The sequence below is a fragment of the Diabrotica virgifera genome, chromosome 3, assembly GCF_917563875.1.
Source record: "Diabrotica virgifera virgifera chromosome 3, PGI_DIABVI_V3a".
NCBI classification, from domain to species: Eukaryota; Metazoa; Arthropoda; class Insecta; order Coleoptera; family Chrysomelidae; genus Diabrotica; species Diabrotica virgifera.
In genome coordinates, this window is record NC_065445.1 from 110,794,040 (window position 1) to 110,817,196 (window position 23,157).

Genomic DNA, 23,157 nt, shown 5'->3' on the forward strand with positions numbered 1-23,157 from the left:
TGAACAAGCGCCTTAATTTTGCGATACTAGTTTTTGTGAGTAAAAAAGAGAACTGGTATAAAAAGTAATGCGTGAATAATTTCAGTCATGTGCAAAGATCCGTTGGAATAACTTTAAAACGCCTAGTTTAATTGGTATATTAAATTAATAATAAAATTATCCAAATAGATTACTAAATTTTTTCTCAAAAAGTTTTAGATCCTATCGAATAATCATCAGGAACACCGAACCCTAAATCACGGATTGTTTGTAAGGCAATATTGGTTGATTATCAGCAAAAAGTATAATGCCAACTTATTAGTGTTTCAGCAATGAAAAATTATGTATTTGACAGAACAAGTTAGGCTTGTAATTCACGAGATTTACTCCCCTCTAACGAAGAGATAGATATTGCGATTAGTGTTACGTCCCTGGATTATCCAATGTATGACGCAGGATACAGAGACTATATAATATACCAGTGTTTTATAATTTTCAGGGCTTTTTCGCCGCTTCTCGTTTCTTAGTTAGTTTAGCTTTTAGTTTTGTACCTTGTTACAGTATTTTCGAAATTCGTTCTCAAAAATAAATTTTATTACGAGAGACAACTTTTTAAAAACCCGTTTTCAGCCCTGACTTTCGTAATTTTAGTGGATGTTTTGATTAGTTCAACAGTTCTAGCTGTAAAAATATAAAATAAGATAAAATAATTTAAAAATTAAATGTATGTATGACATTGAAAAATACATGTCTTTTTCAACGTTTTTTAAGTAACTTATGGAACAATATTTGTATGTTAGTAATACGTACTTATAACCAAATGTTAGATCAATCCAGTAGTGCAATTTTTCAGAAACATTAGGACTTTCCAATGCCTTTCTATGGATTTCTATAAATTCTTCTGGATCAGAAGCCCACGATGGTACAGCTAAGTCGTCCAAGTCATCATGAATACTTCTAAAGACACTGGGATCAGTATAAAACTCAGGAATACACTCATCTGGTGTCCATTCCTGTATCCTCTGGATAGAGCTTGGATACTCTGCTGGTACCCAAATGGTTCTAACGTTCTTACATAGCACAGATTTGGGTGTTGTTCTGGCCATATAAACATAATAAGTAATAGGTGAAAGTACGTCAGAAACATGATGAGGAATTTGAGATTGGCTGTTGTCATAAGTAAGATCAAGCTGATGGTCGCCTTTGTTTAATCTGTATTTGGATTTTTTTAGATCTCTCCAGTTTTTGCCACAAGTTGATGAAAAATCAGTTACCCACGGGAATACATAGTGACAGTTGGGATCTCCTATCACTCTTCCTAAAAAATAAAATTATTGTAATTGTAATACAAATTGTAATTATAATACAAAATTATAATAAAACTTATATAATCGTTCTTCCATTGTAACTTTGCACCTACATGAAATTATTCACGAATATAATAAATAATAATTTCGTTGTGTTCAGAGATACTTATTCTAGTTAGTTCAGAAGCGCCAAGAGTGCTTTAACTAGTTTCGACTCTTATTAGAGTCTCTTCAGAGAGCACATATTTGATTCTCTCTGAACCACTAAAATTCTGGCCGTCAACCTCGATCCACAAACGAAAGATTATGATGACATAGGATTTCTGGTTTTAGAAAAGCAACCCGAAGTAAGTCACCGTTTTAAAGTCACCGAAATAGTAAAAGTGATATATTATTCGACGCGCCTTCGCAATAAATATATACTTCCGGTTTCATGACTGTCTGTCTGTCCGTCGGTGAATACAACTTCTCCGTTATTAATACAGATATAATGACAAATGAGGGGTCGAATGTAAGCTTATAGCCCAAGGATGGTATTAAGGATGAGAAATTTGACAAGAAATTTCCGGTTTTAGAGTTGCAACCGTAAGTACTGTTTTAAAGTCACCGAAATAGTATAAGCGATATATCATTCGACGTGCCTTAGCAAGATGAGAAAAAATGTAAAATTTTGGTTTTAATATCATTTCTGGTTAAAAAGTTCTAACCAGAAGTGCCGTTATAGTCGCAGAAATAGTACATGTAACACATCAATCGAAGCGTATTGAAAAGTCTTTCGTTCTGATTTTGAAATCATTTCTGTTTAAACAATGATGACCCAAAGTTTAGTAAAAATGACTCAAAATTAGTAAAATCGTATATCAATCGACGCAAAGTTACACGAAGAGTTCAAATATCGACTTCCAGTTCTACTTTCGATTACTTTGGGTGAAAACATAGGACTTACGAAGTCCAATTACTTGTTATCCGCTGGGAGTGCTAACTATGATTATAGGTCACGTGGTACATTCTGTAGACGCGGAGGACGATCTTATGGGTATACTTTATGTGTGATTTACAAAAGCAAGAGATTATTTAAAATTTTACGAACAATTTTGTGCTAAATGTATCAATACATTACTACAAATTTGCTATAAATACTCTATATGGTAGAAAACGTCTGATATAATACATAAATATAGTTTAAATATAGAAAAATACGAAGAGATTTTAAGGCTGACAGCCGAAGTGTGACGTCACGACTGCCATAGTTGTTATTACTTTGTAAACAAAGGTTGAAAAGCCAGGATTTGCCCCTTTTTAATTCCTACAAAGTCGAAATTAAGCTTCCTCTGCTGCTTTTTCTGCTTAAATATAGTGTTTTTTAAGATAATACTACCATAATTCGGTCTGAAACTTCTATAAACTCTAGTTTTTTAGTGATAGTCCCCAAGTAAAGGTTAGGAACTTTTGTGAACCATTGTATTTTGTATAATAAAAATGATAATGTGCTTTATCCAGAAAAAGAAATGCATTTATCGCCCATGGGGGACGGCTTACAAATTACGTCACCATGAGAAGCACTGTCGACATGTCATATATCCTCCATGTCAACTCTCCCAGCGGATAGTGACTTGCTTCCCAACTAAAACGATAAAATGATTTAAACGATGTCGGTAGATTGTAAACAAGAAGGGATCAAATTTCGTGGTCTTTAAAGCCATTCTACAATATAAGTTACTAAGACTATACACATATTTAATTTTCCCCCATATATACTCACCTGAGAGTTTGTTTAATGCTGATATGTAAGTAAAATTTGAAATCCATCCATTTATCCACAATTGACACAGTTCACTCAGGCTTTCATTTTTTAACTGAACTTTATCGTACAGGTGAGAACTGAAATACTGGTAGTTATTACAGATAGGGGCATTGGTACACTCATAATTGGACTTGTTTGTTGAAGAATCACTTGTAAAAAAATTTGAGGTAACCTGAGGAAAAACATACACCCACATATCCTCACTTATAAATATATCTTTCAAAGTAATTTCTCCAAGAGTTAAGCTTCTTTCGTGTAGAGATTTTAGAACATTAAGTATTTGATATATGATAAATAGTGATTTTGTATAGCTTTTTTCTAATATTGCAGGTGAAAATGTAAGACAGTCGCTAATATTGTACTCCATGTAAGGTAGGTGAAACAAGAAGATTGCTTTAGGGGTTTCAACGGCACACACCGCTGGATAAATATTTAGATGTACATCAAATTGAGCAGACTGGCCAACATTTAGACTTTCATCATACGAATTAATGATAGGACACCCATATATTCTTGTAATTATTTCTCTCAACACTGCATTGTAGTCGGTTAAGGTGATTTTCGTTTCTCTGTGTGAATCTGTTGACATGTATTTCTTATGAGCTTTCTTCCAGAGATTATTGTAATTGGTTTGGCTTATATATTGCATTAATTGGGAAAATAGGAAAGGGGCGTCATCTTTTGAAGAGCGAACCTTTGGGAGGGGAAACACTTTGCACTCTCTTTTTGGCAGACATGAGATCAACACTTTTATCCACGATGGACCTACATCTTCTTCTGTTACAGGCCATGCTTGAAAATTTGGTTTTTCTATAAATTCTGTTAGCTTCGAATGCTTGATTAGATGTCTGTAAAAAAAGTAAAATTTTATTATATGTTGAAAGTAAAAGAGAGTTAATCTGTTAAATAATTTCTCTTAAAGTGAATAACCTATTTAAAGTGGATATACAGAATATATAAGTTACTGGAAACACTTATTTGCTAGTATACAGGGTGGGGCATTAGTGTGACAAAGTCCAATTACACTTTTATTGTGAGAGATGCGAAAAAAAGTTACATATTTAGATAAAAGTTGGGTACAGATAGGACCATAACACAAAAATATTTTCAAATATACAGGGCCACCTATATTGACAGGGTGACACAAACTTATGTTTTTTTTAATGGAACACCCTGTACATTTTTACATTCTCGGATTCTCCTCGATGCCTTCTTTCAAAAAATATAGGGTTTTGTAATATTATATGAGGTACTTTAAACGATAATTACGTTTTTTTCTTAATTTCGTAGCAACATTCACACCCTGTAGAATTGTAGTGATTTGACATCACGATTTCTATTTATGTTCAAACGATTTTTAATTTAGTGTACTATTGTTAAACATTATTAATATAGCGAAACGTTTAATTTTAGTATACAGGGTTGGTGGAAATTCGGAATGAGTATTTTCTGAGTTTTCTTAAATGGAGTATTTTGTAATTTTAATATTGTCATGAAATGATATTTTATGCTACTTTTTTATTTCCTAAGCATTCTCTATACCTAAGTGCATTAATTTGTGAGTTACTCGTGATTCTTTAGGGCAAACATTAATTGCAACAAAAATTACGTGAAATTTTATTAGATGGCCGTGAAAATATTCAATCAAAAATAATATTTCGAAAAAAAAATACATATTGATCTAGACTAGTCCTTAATTTATTAATATTGGATGAGATATCAAAATACCTATGTAGTTAAGATTGATGGTGCGTAAAATATTAACAAAAACATACAATGTTCTACCTATTAATTGGATATGACACTAATGCCCGGTTGCATCAACAGATCTTAAGCTTAAGTCGAGAATATCATAAAAATTAATATAATATAATTATAATACCGGGTGTCCACTTATATTTTCCCCCATTTACACTGCCTATAACTTCTAAACGGCTTAAGATAGAAATATGCCGTTTCGCTGAAATGTTTTATTTTAGTAAAAGTTTTGTCTGAATGTATTGAATTTTTTATATCGCTTTCAAATACGAAAATAAAAATGGCGGATTTTTAAAAAAAAAGTTGTTGACTTTTTTTTTAATGGAACACCCAGTATATCTTTTGTAAATTGAAAGACATGTCATTCACCTATCCAGCAATATAAAGTTTTTCAAAATCGGTTGTCAAATCACTGAGTAATTAGCTTTTAAAATGAGAGGTGCAACGTGGATATTACATACCTAAATACCATAACGAAGCAAATTGATATTATGTTATGTGATTTCCACATTGCATCTCTAATTTTAAAAATTAATTGCTCAGTCATTTGACAACCGATTTTAAAAAAATTTATATCGCTGGATAGGTAAATGACTGTTTTTTTCAAGATATGGAAAAATTTACTGAGTGTTTTAATAAAAAAAGTCAAAAACGTTTTTTTTTAATCCGCCATTTTTTATCTAAAAGCGATATAAAAATGGTCATTTACCTAAAAACTTGAAAAAACGGTCATTTACCTATCCACCGATATAAAAATTTTTAAAATCGGTTTTCAAATAACTGAGCAATTAATTTTTAAAATGAGAGATGCAATGTGGAAATCACATAAAATAATATCAATTTGCTTAGTTATGTTATTTAGGTATGTGATATCCACGTTGCACCTCTCATTTTAAAAATTAATTACTCAGTGATTTGACAACCGATTTTGAAAAACTTTACATCGCTGGATAGGTGAATGAACTTTCTTTCAATTTATAACGAAATATACTGGGTGTTCCATTAAAAAAAGTCAACAAAGTTTTTTAAAAAATCCGCCATTTTTATTTTCTATTTAAAAGCGATCTAAAAAAATTAAATCCATTCAGACAAAACTTTTACTAAAATAAAACATTTCAGCGAAAACCGCATATTTCTATCTTGAGCCGTTTAGAAGTTATAGGCAGTTAAAATGGGGGAAAATATAAGTGGACACCCGGTATATTACAATAAAAATACCATAATATAATAATAGATATAATTGATAATAAGGTAAGAATCTAAAATGATGGTGCAACGTAAGTGATACTCAAGGAGGCCCTATTTATAAGTAGAGCTTAGCTAATCTGGAACTTAAGATCTGTTGGTGCAACCAGGCATAAATGTGCTTAAACATTTGACATTATACTATTTTTATAGTTGCTTTGTTACCATTATTAATATGAATTTTTCTAAGGAGTAACTGATTCATATGGTTTTTGTGCTTGAACTGTATAACAAAAATGTGCTGCTAGCAATGATAATTTATCTTCAGCAATTTCCTGATAGACGGCAACCAAGAAGATAAACTTTTGAAAGTTTACTAGAACCGTTTCAACGGACTGGATACTTAGATTACGAGAAAAAACTGATCGAACAAAAACTATTGTAAATGAATCAAATGAATTAAATGTAATCCTTAGTGTCAGTAATAAGTGTCTGCTAATATGAAGTAATAAGGAACTACTGCATATTAGCACGATCGTTCTCATAATCTAACGCTCGGTTTCATAATCACTTAAAGTGGACTTTAAATTTTAAGTTGGTACCTTTATCAATGCAATTCATATGGGTAAATGTCAACTTTAAAGTGAACTTTAGTTAATGTTCACTTTAAGTTGATTATAAAACCGGGCGTTAGTGTCTAGTCTGTTGAAACCGTTTTAGTATACATACTTTCAAAAATTTGCTCTTCTTGGTTGTCGTCTATCAGGGAATTGCTGATAATATATTGTAACGTGACTATTGTAATTACTTATAATTACAATAAAACCAGCGGTTCGTAATTTATATACGACTTTATTTTTTATTTATACAAGTTTACTTTACAAACTTTAGCTTAAGACTAACTCTATTTACAAATATGTCCTATTTATATATGCGATACAGATATTCCAGAAATATCTATATATCTCCAGCTATGTCCATGTGACTCGACCGCTTGCACGTCATCGGCGCTGCATCGGCGTATCTCGAAACATCGATAGTGTTCTGTCTGTGCGGAGACGGGAGCTGGTATACGAGGGTAGGTCAATAATTATTTTGTTACAATATTCTTATTACTAGTAGTACATTTTTGTTATACTCTTCTAGCACAAAAACTATATTAATCAGTTCCTCATTAGAAAACGATGGGAAAAATTCATATTAGTTAATGGTAACAAAGCAACTGGAACTATAAAACTAGTATAATGTCAAATGTTTAAGCAAATTTAGTATCAGCCAACTAGATAGAAAATTGTATGTTTTTATTAATATTTTACGCACCAACAAGCGTAACTACGTAGGTATTTTGATATATCATCCAGTATTAATAATTTAAGGATGTCTAGATTAATCTGTATTTTTTTTTTCGAAAAATTATTTTTGATTGAATATTTTCACTGCCACCTAATAAAATTTTACGTAATTTTTGTTGCAACTAATGTTTGGCGTAAAGAATCACGAATAATTAATAAATTAAAGCACTTAATTCCTAAGTACCTAAATTCCCCACCATTTTTTTTATCCGCCACCCTACATAATTTTGAGATCAAAACTATTATTCCCATATCATTTTTATTTAAAAAAGGTATACTACATTCATATCGCTAAACTCAACTGTTCAACTTTTTGCATTCCATTGTAGTTACTAAAAATCATTTGACATATCCTTGTCATACTTTACAGCAAGTGTAGGTACTGTACACTTTACTAAATTATGTTAAACAAACGTTTCTGGCTACTACCAGAGGCGTACGACGGGGGAAAGTGAATGGTTGACCCTTCCCAAATTCTACGCCCCTGGCGGATTTGTTATTTTCATTCGTAACTTTTTTTTTTCGAAGTATACTTTTCATTCGTAACGATAATGTCATTAGTTTTCGAGATATTTGAAGTTAATAACGAAGGGGCATAATACATTAATCAAAATAACTGTGCCGTTTCATTTTTAACTTCAAATATCTCGAAAACTAATGATTTATCGTTACGAATGAGACGTGTATTATTTACACAGAAAGTATTGGAGAATCTAAAAATTATGCTAAAATAGCAGTCCCGTTAGTGGCGTAGAATTTGGGAAGGGTCAACCATTCACTTTCCCCTGTCGTAGGCAGAACCTTGGTTGTAGCCAGAAACGATTAATTATTTAACATAATTTAGTAGGGTGTATTTATAGTACCTACACTTTTTGCCAAGTATGATAAGGAAATATCAAATAGTTTTAAAGTACTGGGTACAAATAAGTAGTTCTTAAACTTTTAAATAAAGAATAAATTAATTTAAAAAATAATACTTTAAAACTAAAAACAACTATTTTCAATGAGAAATCAGCCACAATTTTACCAAAAAAATGATTTTATTAACATTTCGACGGCTAAGTCGGGTGTCGTTGTCAAAATACAAAATAAAACTAAACTTGTGCATAGAAATCGGCCCACTTAAAAATTTGGTCATTTTTGATGTCTCATATTTCCTAAACCCGTTGGCCGATTTAAGTGATTTTTTGAACATGTTATAGCCTGATTCTTTAAAAAATACCACTGTAATAATATTGTTGCTAAACAGGTAAATGTTCATTGTATACCGGGTGTACCAATCAAACTGTGTTTTTTGCTCAAAGTTCGCATCACCCTGTGGAATATTCTAGCATTTATAAAATACTGAAATTAAAACCCAACTATTGCCTCAGATTTTCTTAACATTTTGTTTTTTGATTCATTCGTTTATGTTGGATAATAAAAAAGTTAGGTACTTTAGCAACTAGTAGCCTAAGAGCTAGCGAACCCTCCGAGTAACGGTCTTCCTGTAAGGCTAGAAATTTGTATAGTGATAATCCATAGCACACCAAGGCTAAAAACCGTGACCTGGCAGGCATAAGCCATGCACGTGTATCTACCAGGTGAATCGAAAAGTGTATAGTTTAGGGGTAAAATAAACTTTCTTCTATAAATTATAAATTTAAGTATGTGTTTGAGTAAGTCATTTACAAGAAATGTGTACAATGACAGGCGATTCTGAACAGCATAAGACCCTGCCAGGCGAGGGGAAAGATTAGGGTTTTTTCCTAAAATTTTTAGGAAAATTAGGTTGTTTGAATTATTCCAAACAGAAAAGGTCTTTAGTGACTTTTCTCTTAGGTTAATAGTTTTTGACATATAAGCGATTAAAAAATTTAAAAATTGTGAAATCGGCCATTTTTAACCCTGAATCGGAACATTTAACTGAACATTTCAATGTTGCCAAGGTAGGTAGATATTGTTTAAACATCGATTGATGAAATCCCAAAGAGTTTTTTGCAATACAATATCGAAACCCCCTTTGTTTTTTAATTGCTTATCAAACGGGCGCGACACTGTAGTATAAGTGAGGACGTTTGAGTTTGCATAAATTCATTATCTGGAGAATGGGCGAATTCGAAAAGAAATCCTCAGATAGGTCGATTTTTATTTTTAAATTATTACTTTTTGGCATCCCTACACCTCAGGGTAGAAGGGATAAAGATTATATATATATATATATATATATATATATATATATATATATATATATATATATATATATATATAAAACAAGGTTGAAATATTGGGGTAGCAGCAATCTCAAAGAAAACTCTTTATAATAATTCCAAGCTTTCGATAATGTTTATTATCATCTTCAGGAAAATTATTTGAGGATGTAGAGCCTAGTTGTTAAATACTGACATAACAATGAAATTTTGTCTTGGTAAATAGTAAATAATATAAATTAAAGTAAAAACTATATAAAAACTTATAAAAATCTGAGTATAAAGCGATAAAAGCTAAAATATTTTTTAAAAAATTATGTATGTCTAATTGGCATTTTACAAAATGTCTAACTAAATATATAACAAAATGCCAATTAGACATACATAATTTTTTAAAAAATATTTTAGCTTTTATCGCTTTATACTCAGATTTTTATAAGTTTTTATATAGTTTTTACTTTAATTTATATTATTTACTATTTACCAAGACAAAATTTCATTGTTATGTCAGTATTTAACAACTAGGCTCTACATCCTCAAATAATTTTCCTGAAGATGATAATAAACATTATCGAAAGCTTGGAATTATTATAAAGAGTTTTCTTTGAGATTGCTGCTACCCCAATATTTCAACCTTGTTTCCTAACTGTTCAGCAAAGATTATATACCTGTTATATATATATATATATATATATATATATATATATATATATATATATATATATATATATATATATATATATATATATTTTTATTTTTTTTTTTTAAGTAAAATTCTAAGGGGATTTTTCCACATTCTCTATTTCATCTGTTTATATATATATATATATATATATATATATATATATATATATATATATATATATATGTATATATATATATATATATGTATATATATATAATATGTATATATATATATATATATATATATATATATATATATATATATATGTATATATATATAATATATATATATATATATATTCGTAAGGGGATTTTTCCACATTCTCTATTTCATTTGTTTGATATATATATATATATATATATATATATATATATATATATATATATATATATATATATATATATATATATATACAAATAGTATCTTAATTGACTTATTAGGAAATACGAATTTCACTATTTTTGGGTATAGAAGTCAAACTGGGGCCTTAAAGTACACTATTATCCAATATTCAAGCTTTCGGAAATGTTTATTTCCTTTCTCAAGAATTTCTACAATGCAATAAGATAAAATTTAGAACATATGTATGAAAGAATAAAAAATATTAATGAGTAACTTACCAGAATTTAGATTATAAAAGAATGTTGATTACAATACATAATTAAAAATACTATTACTAAAACGGCTGTTAAACATTTAAAAAAAATATAGAAACAATAAAAATTCTTCAGAAAACATTCTAGAAAAGATTAAAAAATTGATTAATTTTGAAGTTTTGATCTAATTTTGATTGACTTTTTAAAATTTATTTATAAATTCTAAATACATGGCTGACAAAGATTAAATGTAACTATGGTCATAGCATATCGGTGTCTACATCTACAAGGAATTGAAAACATTTTTTGATAATAAAAATAAGGAAATGTTTAAAGGCAAAAAAAAATTTTATTTTTAAATATTGGTGATATTAATTAATTTTGTTAACATTTAATGTCAAATTATAAAGTGTAGATTAGAAAAAAAAATAATGATTTGATATAACTATGATTATTTTTCAAAAGAGTAATAGTATTTTTAATTATGTATTGTAATCAACATTCTTTTATAATCTAAATTCTGGTAAGTTACTCATTAATATTTTTTATTCTTTCATACATATGTTCTAAATTTTATCTTATTGCATTGTAGAAATTCTTGAGAAAGGAAATAAACATTTCCGAAAGCTTGAATATTGGATAATAGTGTACTTTAGGGCCCCAGTTTGACTTCTATACCCAAAAATAGTGAAATTCGTATATATATATATATATATATATATATATATATATATATATATATACTTTTTGGCATGTTTATAATTCTAGTGACGTCATCCATCTGGGCGTGATGACGTAATCGATGATTTTTTTAAATGAGAGTAGGGATTGTGTGATAGCTCATATGAAAGGTTATTTAATTCTCTATTCAGTAATATAAACATTAACATAATTATTTGTATAGTGTGTACAAAAAAATTTTTTATTAAATTAATTTACACAAACAAAAAAGAAAAATTTTCTGCACACCCTGTATAAATAATTATATTAACGGTTATATTACTGAATAGAGAATTAAATAATCTTTCAAATGAGCTATCACACGACCCCTACTCCCATTCAAAAAAATCATCGATTGCGTCATCACGCCCAGATGGATGACGTCACTAGTATTATATGTATGCCAAAAAGTCCTAATTTAAAAATAGAAATCGACCTGTCTGAGGATATCTCTTCAAATTTGCCCATTCTCGAGATAATCAATTTATGCAAACTCAAACGTTCTCACTTATACTACAGTGTCGCGCCCGCTTGATTAGCAATAAAAAAAACAAAGGGGTTTTCGATATTGTATTGCATAAAACTCTTCGGGATTTCATCAATCGATGTTTAAAGAATATCTACCTACCTTGGCAACATTGAAATTTTCAGTTAAATGTCCGATTCAGGGTTAAAATGGCCGATATCGCAATTTTTAAACTTTTTAATTGCTTATGCTTATATTATGTCAAAAACTATAAACCTAAGAGAAAAAGTCACTAAAGACCTTTTCTGTTTGGAATGATTCAAGAAACCTAACTATGCACTTTTCGATTCACCTGGTAGATACAAGTGCAGGGCTGATGCCTGCCAGGTCATGGTTTTTAGCCTTGGTGTGCTATGAATTATCACTATACAAATTTCTAACCTTACAGGAAGACCGTTACTCGGAGGGTTCACTATCTCTTAGACTATAGACATGTTCTTCATCAATAAGTTTTCTGTTTCTAAATAAGTGCGACAAGCTTTAAGGGATAATTCTGCATGAAAAAATAATGACAGTTGGCTTTATAAACGTATGTCCGCTGTCCGCAAATGTTTCGTTGCCGAGATATGCGATGTGGAATTTTTTCTTACAAACTGACGATTTATTTATTGCTTTAAAACCAGTGGAGATATGCAAATGAAATTTGGTAGATTTTAAGAGATAGTTATTGCGGATTTTTTGACATAAAATTAAGAATTTTATATTCACCATTAGCGTGCAGTATTCATTTGGCTTTCGACAAGTAAACATCACATCGTATCGTTAGCAAATGAATTAAGCCATAATTACAGTAATTAAGGTGATAATTAAAAACCGATTGTTATTAAAGTTAGAAAGTTTTTATTTGCAAAATTAAAATTCAACTGTGATAAGATACAAAAGTTTGATTTGCACAAATAAATAGTTACACTGTTAAATATTTCATGGAATATATGGCCTGGAATAGTCCAGGCAATCTCGGGCCATAGTGTGAGATGGGTGTACTGAAATATGGAAAAAGACAATATGGTTTCCCTACCGACAACATCAAGTGAAACATTACTTTTTCAACAAAATCAAGTGCTCTTTACTGAGAATCAAGCCAGAAGTCAAAATGGGCAGATATTATACAACGCCTGGTTACAGGAAAAACAAGAAAGAGAAAATCTACATATCGTCATACAACAAATGAAAATCCAAATAGATACCCTACAAAAGAAGATAGGCGAAGAAAAACAACAGCACAATGAAGATATAGAATATCGCACAGACGACGAAGAACTGAGTAAATAAACGAAATGGATTCGAGTCCAAAATTAAAAAAAAAAAGGAAGATAAGCAACTCCCCAAAGGAAGTACAGCCCCACTCCACCCAACAGAGAAGTAAACCAGATGAGACACAAACGGCACGTAAACCACCACCAGTCATTATAAACAAATTGGAAAATTACGACACCCTAGTCAGCCACTTATCAGGTAAGCAAATATCTTATCAAACTAGCATGCTTGCAGGTGGAAATATAAAAATTAATGTCAAAGACGAAAATAGCTACAGAAACCTAACCAAGACTCTAAATGACACAAATCTCGAATGGTATTCGTTTGAAGATAAACAAAATAGACCTCTAAAAGTGGTTGCAAGAAAATTGCATCAAACTTGCCAAGTTAAGAACATAACGGAAGACCTAAAAAATAAGGGATATAAAATAGAAAACGTAACCCAATTACTAAGAGGAAAGGACAAATCGCCACTGCCACTTTTTGCACTTACTTTTAGTAAAGAGGAAAATACAAAAAAAGTGTATGAAATTACCGAAATTTTAAACATGAAAGTGACGATAGAAGCTTTCAGAAAACCGAATTTGATTCCACAATGTAAACGGTGTCAAGAGTACGGACATACACAAAATTATTGCAGAAGAGAACCGAGATGCGTAAAATGCATCGGGAAACATTTAACAAAAGATTGTAAGAAGCCACAAGATAAAGAACCCAAATGCGTACACTGTGGTGGTGCCCACCCAGCTAGTTATAGAGGTTGCACCACTGCTATATCTCTTCAAAAATTACGGAACAAACAGAGACCTACAACCAAACTACAAAACAAGGCAGCAGACATGGAGAATCCTACGCAAATCCATCCAAGAGAGGTAAACCAAAACCAAACATATGCCCAAATAGCCTCTAACGAGCCAAAACAACCAGTAGAGAATGATCTCAATTCGGTATCAAACATGATACACATACTAATAGAACGCATGAACAATCAAGAAGAATTCAATAAAAAAATCCTAGAAAGATTAAATAGCATAGAAACTAGAAGACGATCAAATGGCGGAAGAGTTAAGAATATTACATTGGAACGCAAACGGCCTCTTGCAACATAAGCAGGAGATGCTGTTTACCTTAAATAACCAAAAAATCGATATATGTTTAATATCAGAGACACACTTCACTAAACAAACATATATTAAACTGAAAGGATACCAAATATATCAAGCTCTTCACCCTAGAAACACAGCTATTGGAGGAGCAGCAATAATCGTTAAGAATAATCTAATTCACTTCGAAAGAGAAAATATAGAGACTGAAGCCATCCAGGTAGCTAGTATAAGTGTCAAAACAAAAAATATGAAGTAACAATAGCAGCTGCATATTTTCCACCCAAACACAATCTAAAAAAAGAAAATTATGTCCATTTGCTTAACACGCTTGGAGAAAAATTTATTATTGGTGCAGACTTTAATGCTAAAAACACTGTATGGGGTTCAAGGTTAACCAATACAAAGGGTAGAGAACTACATGCAGCAATAGAAAAGATAAACGGCAAATGGCACTCAACTGGAAAACCAACATATTGGCCCACTGATCAAAATAAAATACCAGACTTAATTGACTTTTTCATTTCAAGAAAAGTTGCAACAAATTTTATGAAAATAGAAGTTGATGGTCCCAGTTCTGATCACTCTCTAATACTACTCACAATCAGTGAGCATAAATACTAAGAGAAAATAACCCAACATTAACCAATAAGAGAACGGACTGGGCTAGCTTTAGACAGGAGTTAAGTGACAGAATTGAGCTTAATGTACCAATCAAAACTAATGAACAACTTGATGAAGAAACAGAGACACTAACCATAAATATACAACAAGCAGCTTGGAATAATACCAAACAAATTATAATAAAAACAAAAGGACAAAATTATCCCAAAGAAATTCGAGAACTGGTGCAAAGAAAAAGAAAAGCCAGGAAGACATGGCAAAAAAGCCGAACTGCAGAAAATTAAAATGTATTAAACAACCTCACCCAACAGTTAAGAAGGGAAATAGATTTAATTAAAAATGAATCAGTAAACCAATACCTAAATGATCTGACAGATGACCAAACCACTGACTACTCGTTGTGGAAATGTACAAAAAGAATAAATAGACCAACGCAACAGATTCCGCCGATTAGAAAAGAAAATGGAACATGGGCAAGAGATGGAAAACAGAAAGCAAATCTTTTCGCTATATACTTGGAAAATGTATTCCAAAATAACGAAATGGGAAATAATCATCAAGCCGAAAACGAAGATGATGAAAGCACTGAAATTGATTTGAACAATACTGATCAAGACATAATAAAGCCTACTACTCCTAAAGAGGTTACCAACGTAATCAAAAACAATATCAATCCCAAAAAGGATCCAGGATTTGACTTAATAACAGGAGAAATACTACAACAATTACCTAGAAAGGCCATTGTAAAAGTCACAAACCTTATAAATGCAGTATTCAGGTTGCAATATGTACCAATAACGTGGAAAACATCTGAATTAATCATGATTCCCAAACCAGGGAAACCAACCAACAAGGTAGAATCATACAGACCAATATCTCTGCTACCAATTTTATCCAAACTATTTGAGAGGATATTGCTAGCACGAATGCAACCTATACTCGACCACAGGGAAATTGTCCCTTCCCACCAATTTGGATTTCGCAATAAACATTCAACAATAGACCAAATTCATCGAATAACAGATATTATAGAGAGATCTCTGGAGGAGAATAAAATATGCTCAGCTATTTTTCTAGACATAGCAAAAGCATTTGACAAAGTGTGGCACAAAGGCTTGTTACTAAAATTAAAAAGATATCTTCCCATCCAATTTGTACATCTAATACAATCATATTTGGAAGATAGAACTTTTGAGTTAAACAGGAAGGTGAATATTCAGAATTACGGCCAATTAAAGAAGGAATCCCACAGGGTAGTGTTCTGGGACCCATACTATATTTATTATATACTTGTGACATACCTGTTACAGAAAATATTAAACTGGCAACATTTGCAGACGACACTGCAATACTAGCAGTCGGTGAAACATTCGAAGAAACAACTGCAAACTGCAGTAAACAAAATAAACACCTGGAATAATAAATAGCGCATAAAAATCAATGAAGGGAAATCTGCCCATATCGATTTCACCTACAAAAAAATAAATAGTCACCCAGTTAGAATAAATAATAAAATCGTTCCGTACAAGAAAACAGTTAAATATCTAGGGCTACATTTGGATAGCAAATTAAAGTGGCAGGAACATATCAGAAAGAAAACCGAAGAACTAAAACTGAAGTATAAGAAGTTATATTGGTTATTAGGTAGAAGCTCACAACTTACAATCAAAAACAAAGTATTAGTTTACAAACAAATGCTCCAACCAGTATGGTCCTATGGTCTACAGTTATGGGGCTGTACTAGTGAGAGTAACTATGCTTGCCTTCAAAGAGTCCAAAACCGAATACTAAGAAACATAGTCAACGCTCCATGGTATATCCGCAACAAAGACCTGGATCGGGAAATTCGTATAGCAACAATCAAAGAAGAAATAAAGAAGATTGCCAAGGGTCACGAAAAACGACTCCACAACCATACAAACAGGGAAGTGTTAGAACTTTTAGATAATCAAAACCTAGTCCGCAGGCTCAAACGCACCAAACCTTTTGAACTTGTGTGATAGTGATAAATCTATAAAAATGTCAGTGTCAGTTTAAATTCGGACAGTGAACCTAGCCACAACAGTGATGTGTGCAACAATAATTATTAAATTCTAAGGTGAACCGTTGGGAATACCTAGGACAGTACAGTAGTAGATTAAGTTAAATGTAAAATGTTGGTTAGTCTTAAGATTAGGTGCATTGTTTATTTAATAAATAAAAAAAAACCATTAGCGTGCTTACGGGTAATATGATCGGTCATATTACACGTATGCGCGCTCATGGTGAATATTAAATTCTTAATTGTATGTCAAAAAATGTGCAATAACTAAGTCTTAAAACCCACCAAATTTCATTGGCATATCTCAATCGGTTTTAAAGGAATAAAATAAATTGTCAGTTTGTAAGAAAAAATTCAACATCCCATAACTCGGAAACGAAACATTTGCGGACATATGTTTATAAAGCCAACTGTCATTATTTTTCCATGCAGAATTATCCCTTAAAGCTTGTGGCACTTATTTAGAAACATCGTGTATTGATGAAGAACATGTCTAGTTGTTAAAGTACCTAACTATTTTACTATCCAACATAAACGAATGAATCAAAAAACAGAATGTTAAGAAAACCTGAGGCTATAGTTGGGTTTTAACTTCAGTATTTTATAAATGCTAGAATATTCCACAGGGTGATGCGAACTTTGAGAAAAAAACACAGTTTGATTGGTACACCCGGTATACAATGAAAATTTACCTGTTTAGTAACAATGTTATTACAGAGGTATTTTTAAAAAATCAGTCTATAACATGTTCAAAAAATCACTTAAATCAGCCAACAGGTTTAGGAAATATGAGACATCAAAAATGACCAAATTTTTAAGTGGGTTCATTTTTATACATGTAAGTTTATTTGACATATCCATGTCATACTTGCCAGAACGAGTTTGTACTGTACACCCTACTAAATTATGTTAAATAATCGTTTCTGGCTACTATCAGAGGCGTATGACACTATGACAGGGGAAAGTGAATGGCTGACCCTTTCCAAATTCTACGCCACTGACGGAACTGCTATTTTAGCATCATTTTTAGATTATCCAATACTTACTGTGTAAATAATATAGTCCTCATTCGTAACGATAAAGTCATCAGTTTTCAAGATATTTGAAGTTAAAAATGAAACGGCACAGTTATTTTGATTAATGTATTATGCCCCTTCATTTTTAACTTCAAATATCTCAAAAACTAATGACATTATCGTTACGAATGAAAAGTATACTGTTTACATAGAAAGAAGGAGAATCCAAAAATTGCACTAAAATAGTAAATTTCCGCCAGTGGTGTAGAATTTGGGAAGGGTCAACCATTCACTTTCCCCTGTCATGCGACTCTGGTAGAAGCTAGAAAAGCCAGTCAGAAAATATTCAAAAATAAATAAAATAAAAGTTTATCTTTGACACCCTGTATTTAAGTTATTAAGCCCTGTATTAGGTAAGTTAGCTTAAATCGACTTATTTTAATCTCAGGAATCTAAGGTTAAGCTATGGCCTATTCGTTACCAAACACCCTGTACAAGCATTCTAGTTAAAGCTCAACTTGAGGGAGGGGCTTATTATCGGCCAAGTCAAGATAGGTGAGCTGTAATATATTTTAATATAGTATAAGAGAGCGGGTTATTGCACTCCTTCCTTATCACACGAAAAATAAACAGATAAGAAAATACCACTGAACCAGAGCAATAGGGGAGGAATATAAGATGTGAAAACTACCTAGAGACATTATGGATGTAAAAACTAAACAATGCACAAGAATTATGAGTAATCCTAATAAAGGCACTCAAAAGTTTAGGAAACTCTTCAATTGCATTACAGATCAGCAGAAGTCTTAAATAAAGTTGGATTGAATTCCCGGAAAGTTTCCGGAAACTTTTCAGCGTTCGAATCTTCCCGGAAATTTTACATCACTATTGAGATTCAATTTAAAAGATTAAACTGCGCGTCATAGAAAACGGGCACTCTAAAAAATGGGTAATTTTTGAGGTTGCGTATCTCTTAAACCTGTTGTCCGATTTAAGTGATTTTTTGAATATGTTATAGCGTTATTCTTTGTCAATATCCCTGTAATAATATTTTTGCTAAACAGGTAAATTTTCATTGTATACCGGGTGTACGAATCAGACTGTTTTTTCTCAAAGTTCGCAACACCTTGTGGAACATCCTAGCATTTATAAAATGCTGAAATTAAAACTCAACTATAGCCTCAGGTTTTCTCAACATTTTGTTTTTTGATTCATTCGGTTATGTTGGATAATACAAAAGTTAGGTACTTTAACAATTAGCCATGTTCTTTTTCAGTACAGGGTGTTTCTAAACAAGTGCGACAAACTTTAAGGGGTAATTCTGCATTAAAAAATAATGACAGTTTGCTATATAATCGTATGTCCGCAAATGCTTCGTTTGCGAGATACAGGATGTTGATTTTTTTCTTACAAACTGACGATTTATTTATTGCTTTAAAACCGGTTGAGATATGCAAATGAAATTTGGTGGGTTTTAAGACGTAGTTATTGCACATTTTTTGACATACAATTAAGAATTTGATATTCACCACTGGCGTGCATACGGGTAATATGATCGGTCACATTACCCATATGCACCCCAATAGTGAATATAAAATTCTTGATTGCAAGTCAAAAAATTCGCAATAACTATCTCTTAAAACTTACCAAATTTTAGGGCAATAAAATAAATCGTCAGTTTGTAAAAAAAATTTAACATCCCGTATCTCGTAAACAAAGAATTTGCAGACATAAGTTTATAAAGCAAACGGTCATTATTATTTCATGCAGAATTGTCCCTTAAAGTTTGTCGCACTTATTTACAAACAACCTATACTGATGAAGAACATGACTAGTTGTTAAAGTAGATAACTTTTGTATTATCCAACATAAGAGAATGAATAAAAAAACAGAATGTTCAGTAAACCTGAGGCTATAGTAGGGATTTCATTTCTGTATTTTATAAAGGCTAGAATATTCCACCGGGTGTTGGGAACTTTGAGAAAAAAACACAGTTTGATTCGTACACCCGGTATACAATGAAAATTTACCTGTTTAGCAAAAATATTATTACAAGGATATTGACAAAGAATAAGGCTATAAAAAATCACTTAAATCAGACAACAGGTTAAGGAGATACACGACATCAAAATGACCCATTTTTTAGGGTGTCCGTTTTCTATGACGCGCAGTGTATATTGGCCACAATATAGTCCATATCAATTTAATTTGAATCGAGCATATATGTGACACTTAAAACATCGCATTGGCAAAAGAAATCTTATTGTTATGAATTTGGGAGGGCTAAGGATTGCAGCCTAAAAAATTTCACTCCACATGATAATATCAAAATATTCGATATGTTTGTCCATGAGTGTATATTGTTCGCCTCTATAACTTTTCCCATGAGTCATGATTCATTTTTAAACAAATTAAGTCAAAACATAAAGTGAAACGTACGCCGCTGTGTGTAGTATATAGTATACAGTATACAAAATGTATATACACATCGATGTTCATTTCACTTTATGTTTTGACTTAATTTGTTTGAAAATGAATCGTGTTGCGCAGGAAAAGTTATAGCGGACGAACTATATATCTACAATTTTAGAAATAAACATTACTACTACTACCACTGGTGTAAGGTGAATGACATGGAGATTAATGCTGAAAAGTTAATATCTTCCTTCAAAAGAAAGGTACATAATATAAAATTCAATTATCACATCAATAAATTGATTGTATCACGAGTAATCAGTAAATAAGGATCTGAGAATTTATATCAACTCATCTCTATTTGATTTTAAACTAATAAGAGCTTAAAGTAGTATATCGACGGCGGAAAAGCAGGAACTCGTAGTGGCAAGATGATGATTTTACAGGAGACCAAAAAACCGAATAATTTTTCATTTAGGACGTAGTATCTTATTATGTTTAGTAGTACCGTTTTCTGTAATTTAAAGCCTTCTGGAAATTTTCCCAGCTTTAACCGCTGGTTAATAGATGCCACTACACTTATTATAAAGCAAAAGCTGAAATAACTCATTTTATGCAAATTTGTCAGTTACGAGGTCCTACCTTCCCACCTTCAATATCTACTGATACATAGAGATGGCTTAGTGTGAAAACCTCGTATCTCATTTTTTTTCGAAAATGACATTTTGGTTGTTTTAGTTTGAAAACCTTGTCTCTCACGATTTACAACTGTTAGAAAAGATCCAAATACACAAGACTATTTTCTACAGCCGAAAAAAGAAACCATGTATATCGATTGCTCTCTTGATTTAGTGTGAATACCACGTATATTTATAACCAAGACTTTGGTACTTAATTTGGAGTATTTGTTTTAGAGATTCGCCTTAGAGAAATGTTTTTTGTGAACGGTAAAAGGTAGTCCTGCATACAGAAACATTTTATGAACCTTAAATCAAAAGATTTGTACTGTATCAACCTAGTATTTTGAGGTGTGCATTAAGCTATGAAAAATGAAAACCTCGTAAATAATAATAAACACAACCTCATTTAAGATGAAAAACACATATATCAAGATATACGAGGTTATCATAGTTACTTGGGCAAAGGCTCTATATACTGCAAGGATATTTACGTGTTTTTCATAGTTAATATTTGTATTTCCAATTTAATAGCAACATTTAATACTTTTAGCTCTAGGCCAATATCAGATATTTGTCTCAATGTGCTCGAATTAAAATTATGTAACAGTAATTTTTGTTTTTAGGTTATATTATGCAGAAAATCAGTTTTTTGCCTCTCCTGTAAAATTGTAATTTAATGAGATACGAGGTTTTCACACTAAGCCATCGATAGATAGAATGTGACAGGGAACATGTTAAAATTATTGCTATAAACCAAAGTGTAAACAACAATGATATCTCACACTCATTCTTCTCATTCTCTCATTCACTCTTTTTCTTCTTTCTAAAGTTCCCTCTCCTCAATGGAGATTGGCTACTACAATTGCAAATTCTTGTCTGTCTTCAGCTGTTCTTGTTAGCTGTTCAAAATTTTGCCCTGTCCATTGTTGGATGTTTCTTAGCCACGATAGTCTTTTCCTTCCTAGTCCCTCTTTCCCTCGATCTTTCCTTTCACTATTAGTTTAGCACACAGAACTCTACTTTCTTATAACTTCATTTGTGAAAAAATAGATGCTTCCACAATTTGTAAATGATTCTGCACCAATATAAAATCATTTACTTTCCAGTAAGCAAATTTAAAAAAACCCCATTATCCTCAATCCTAAGAATAGATGGTTGAAAGTAGCTGATAATTGGTAAGAGTGTATTTTAATCGTTTCAATACCATTTTAAAACTCAGAATATTTAACTACATTTATCATATTTGAAATGACCATAATATTGTAAACCTATTGCTAGTGTTTTACAATAATTAGTATAATTAACACAGCAGAAGAATTGACTCAACATTTATAAAATGTGTTTAATAGTTAACATGTAATCTTATAATTATAAATATCCAACAGCTTTACTTACTTAATCCATAATTTACTAACGACAGCAGCAAATCTATCCTCTTTATTGGTTTTTCTTAAATATTTTTTGGGTATCCCAATTTCTTTAAAATTATCCAACATTTCATAACATACTTAACTAAATATTAAACTTACGTAGAACCCTCACTAGCCCCTAAATTTTAAAATTTATTTAAAATGAACACAGTGATAAATTAATATTACATTTTTAAAATTTTGCAATGTTTTTGTTTTTCATTTACTCCTCCTTTCAATCATTCAATCTGTCAAAATAAAGCAAGATTTTAAATGGATTTATCTACCAATATTGACAGCTTACTGTCCAATCAGCAATCGGAGCTGACGATTGACGATTCAAAGCTGTCAAATGTTTTCATTTAGCGTTTGTGTTCTGAACTACACTTTCGTTCGAGTTGTCAAACTCGGTTTGTTTTGTTAGTTGGATCAAAGAATACATATCTCCCAAGAACCGACACAAACGGATTATCTACGAACTAAATTTTTATGCGCATGTGCCAGATCGGCC

The 23,157-nt window shown here is 31.3% G+C and overlaps 1 protein-coding gene across 1 annotated transcript in view; it reads right to left on the minus strand.

Moving 5' to 3' along the window:
* LOC114332615 (WD repeat-containing protein 81) overlaps positions 1-22,898 on the minus strand; it is a 133,038-nt gene extending 110,140 nt beyond the window's left edge. Inside the window, exons 1-3 of the mRNA XM_050646826.1 lie at positions 22,633-22,898; positions 3,049-3,938; positions 790-1,297 (exon numbers count right to left, since the gene is read on the minus strand). Of these exons, the coding sequence (XP_050502783.1) occupies positions 790-1,297; positions 3,049-3,938; positions 22,633-22,733 (1,499 nt within the window). The 5' untranslated portion in view covers positions 22,734-22,898. The remainder of the gene's footprint in view (positions 1-789; positions 1,298-3,048; positions 3,939-22,632) is intronic.
* Positions 22,899-23,157: the final 259 nt, after the last annotated feature.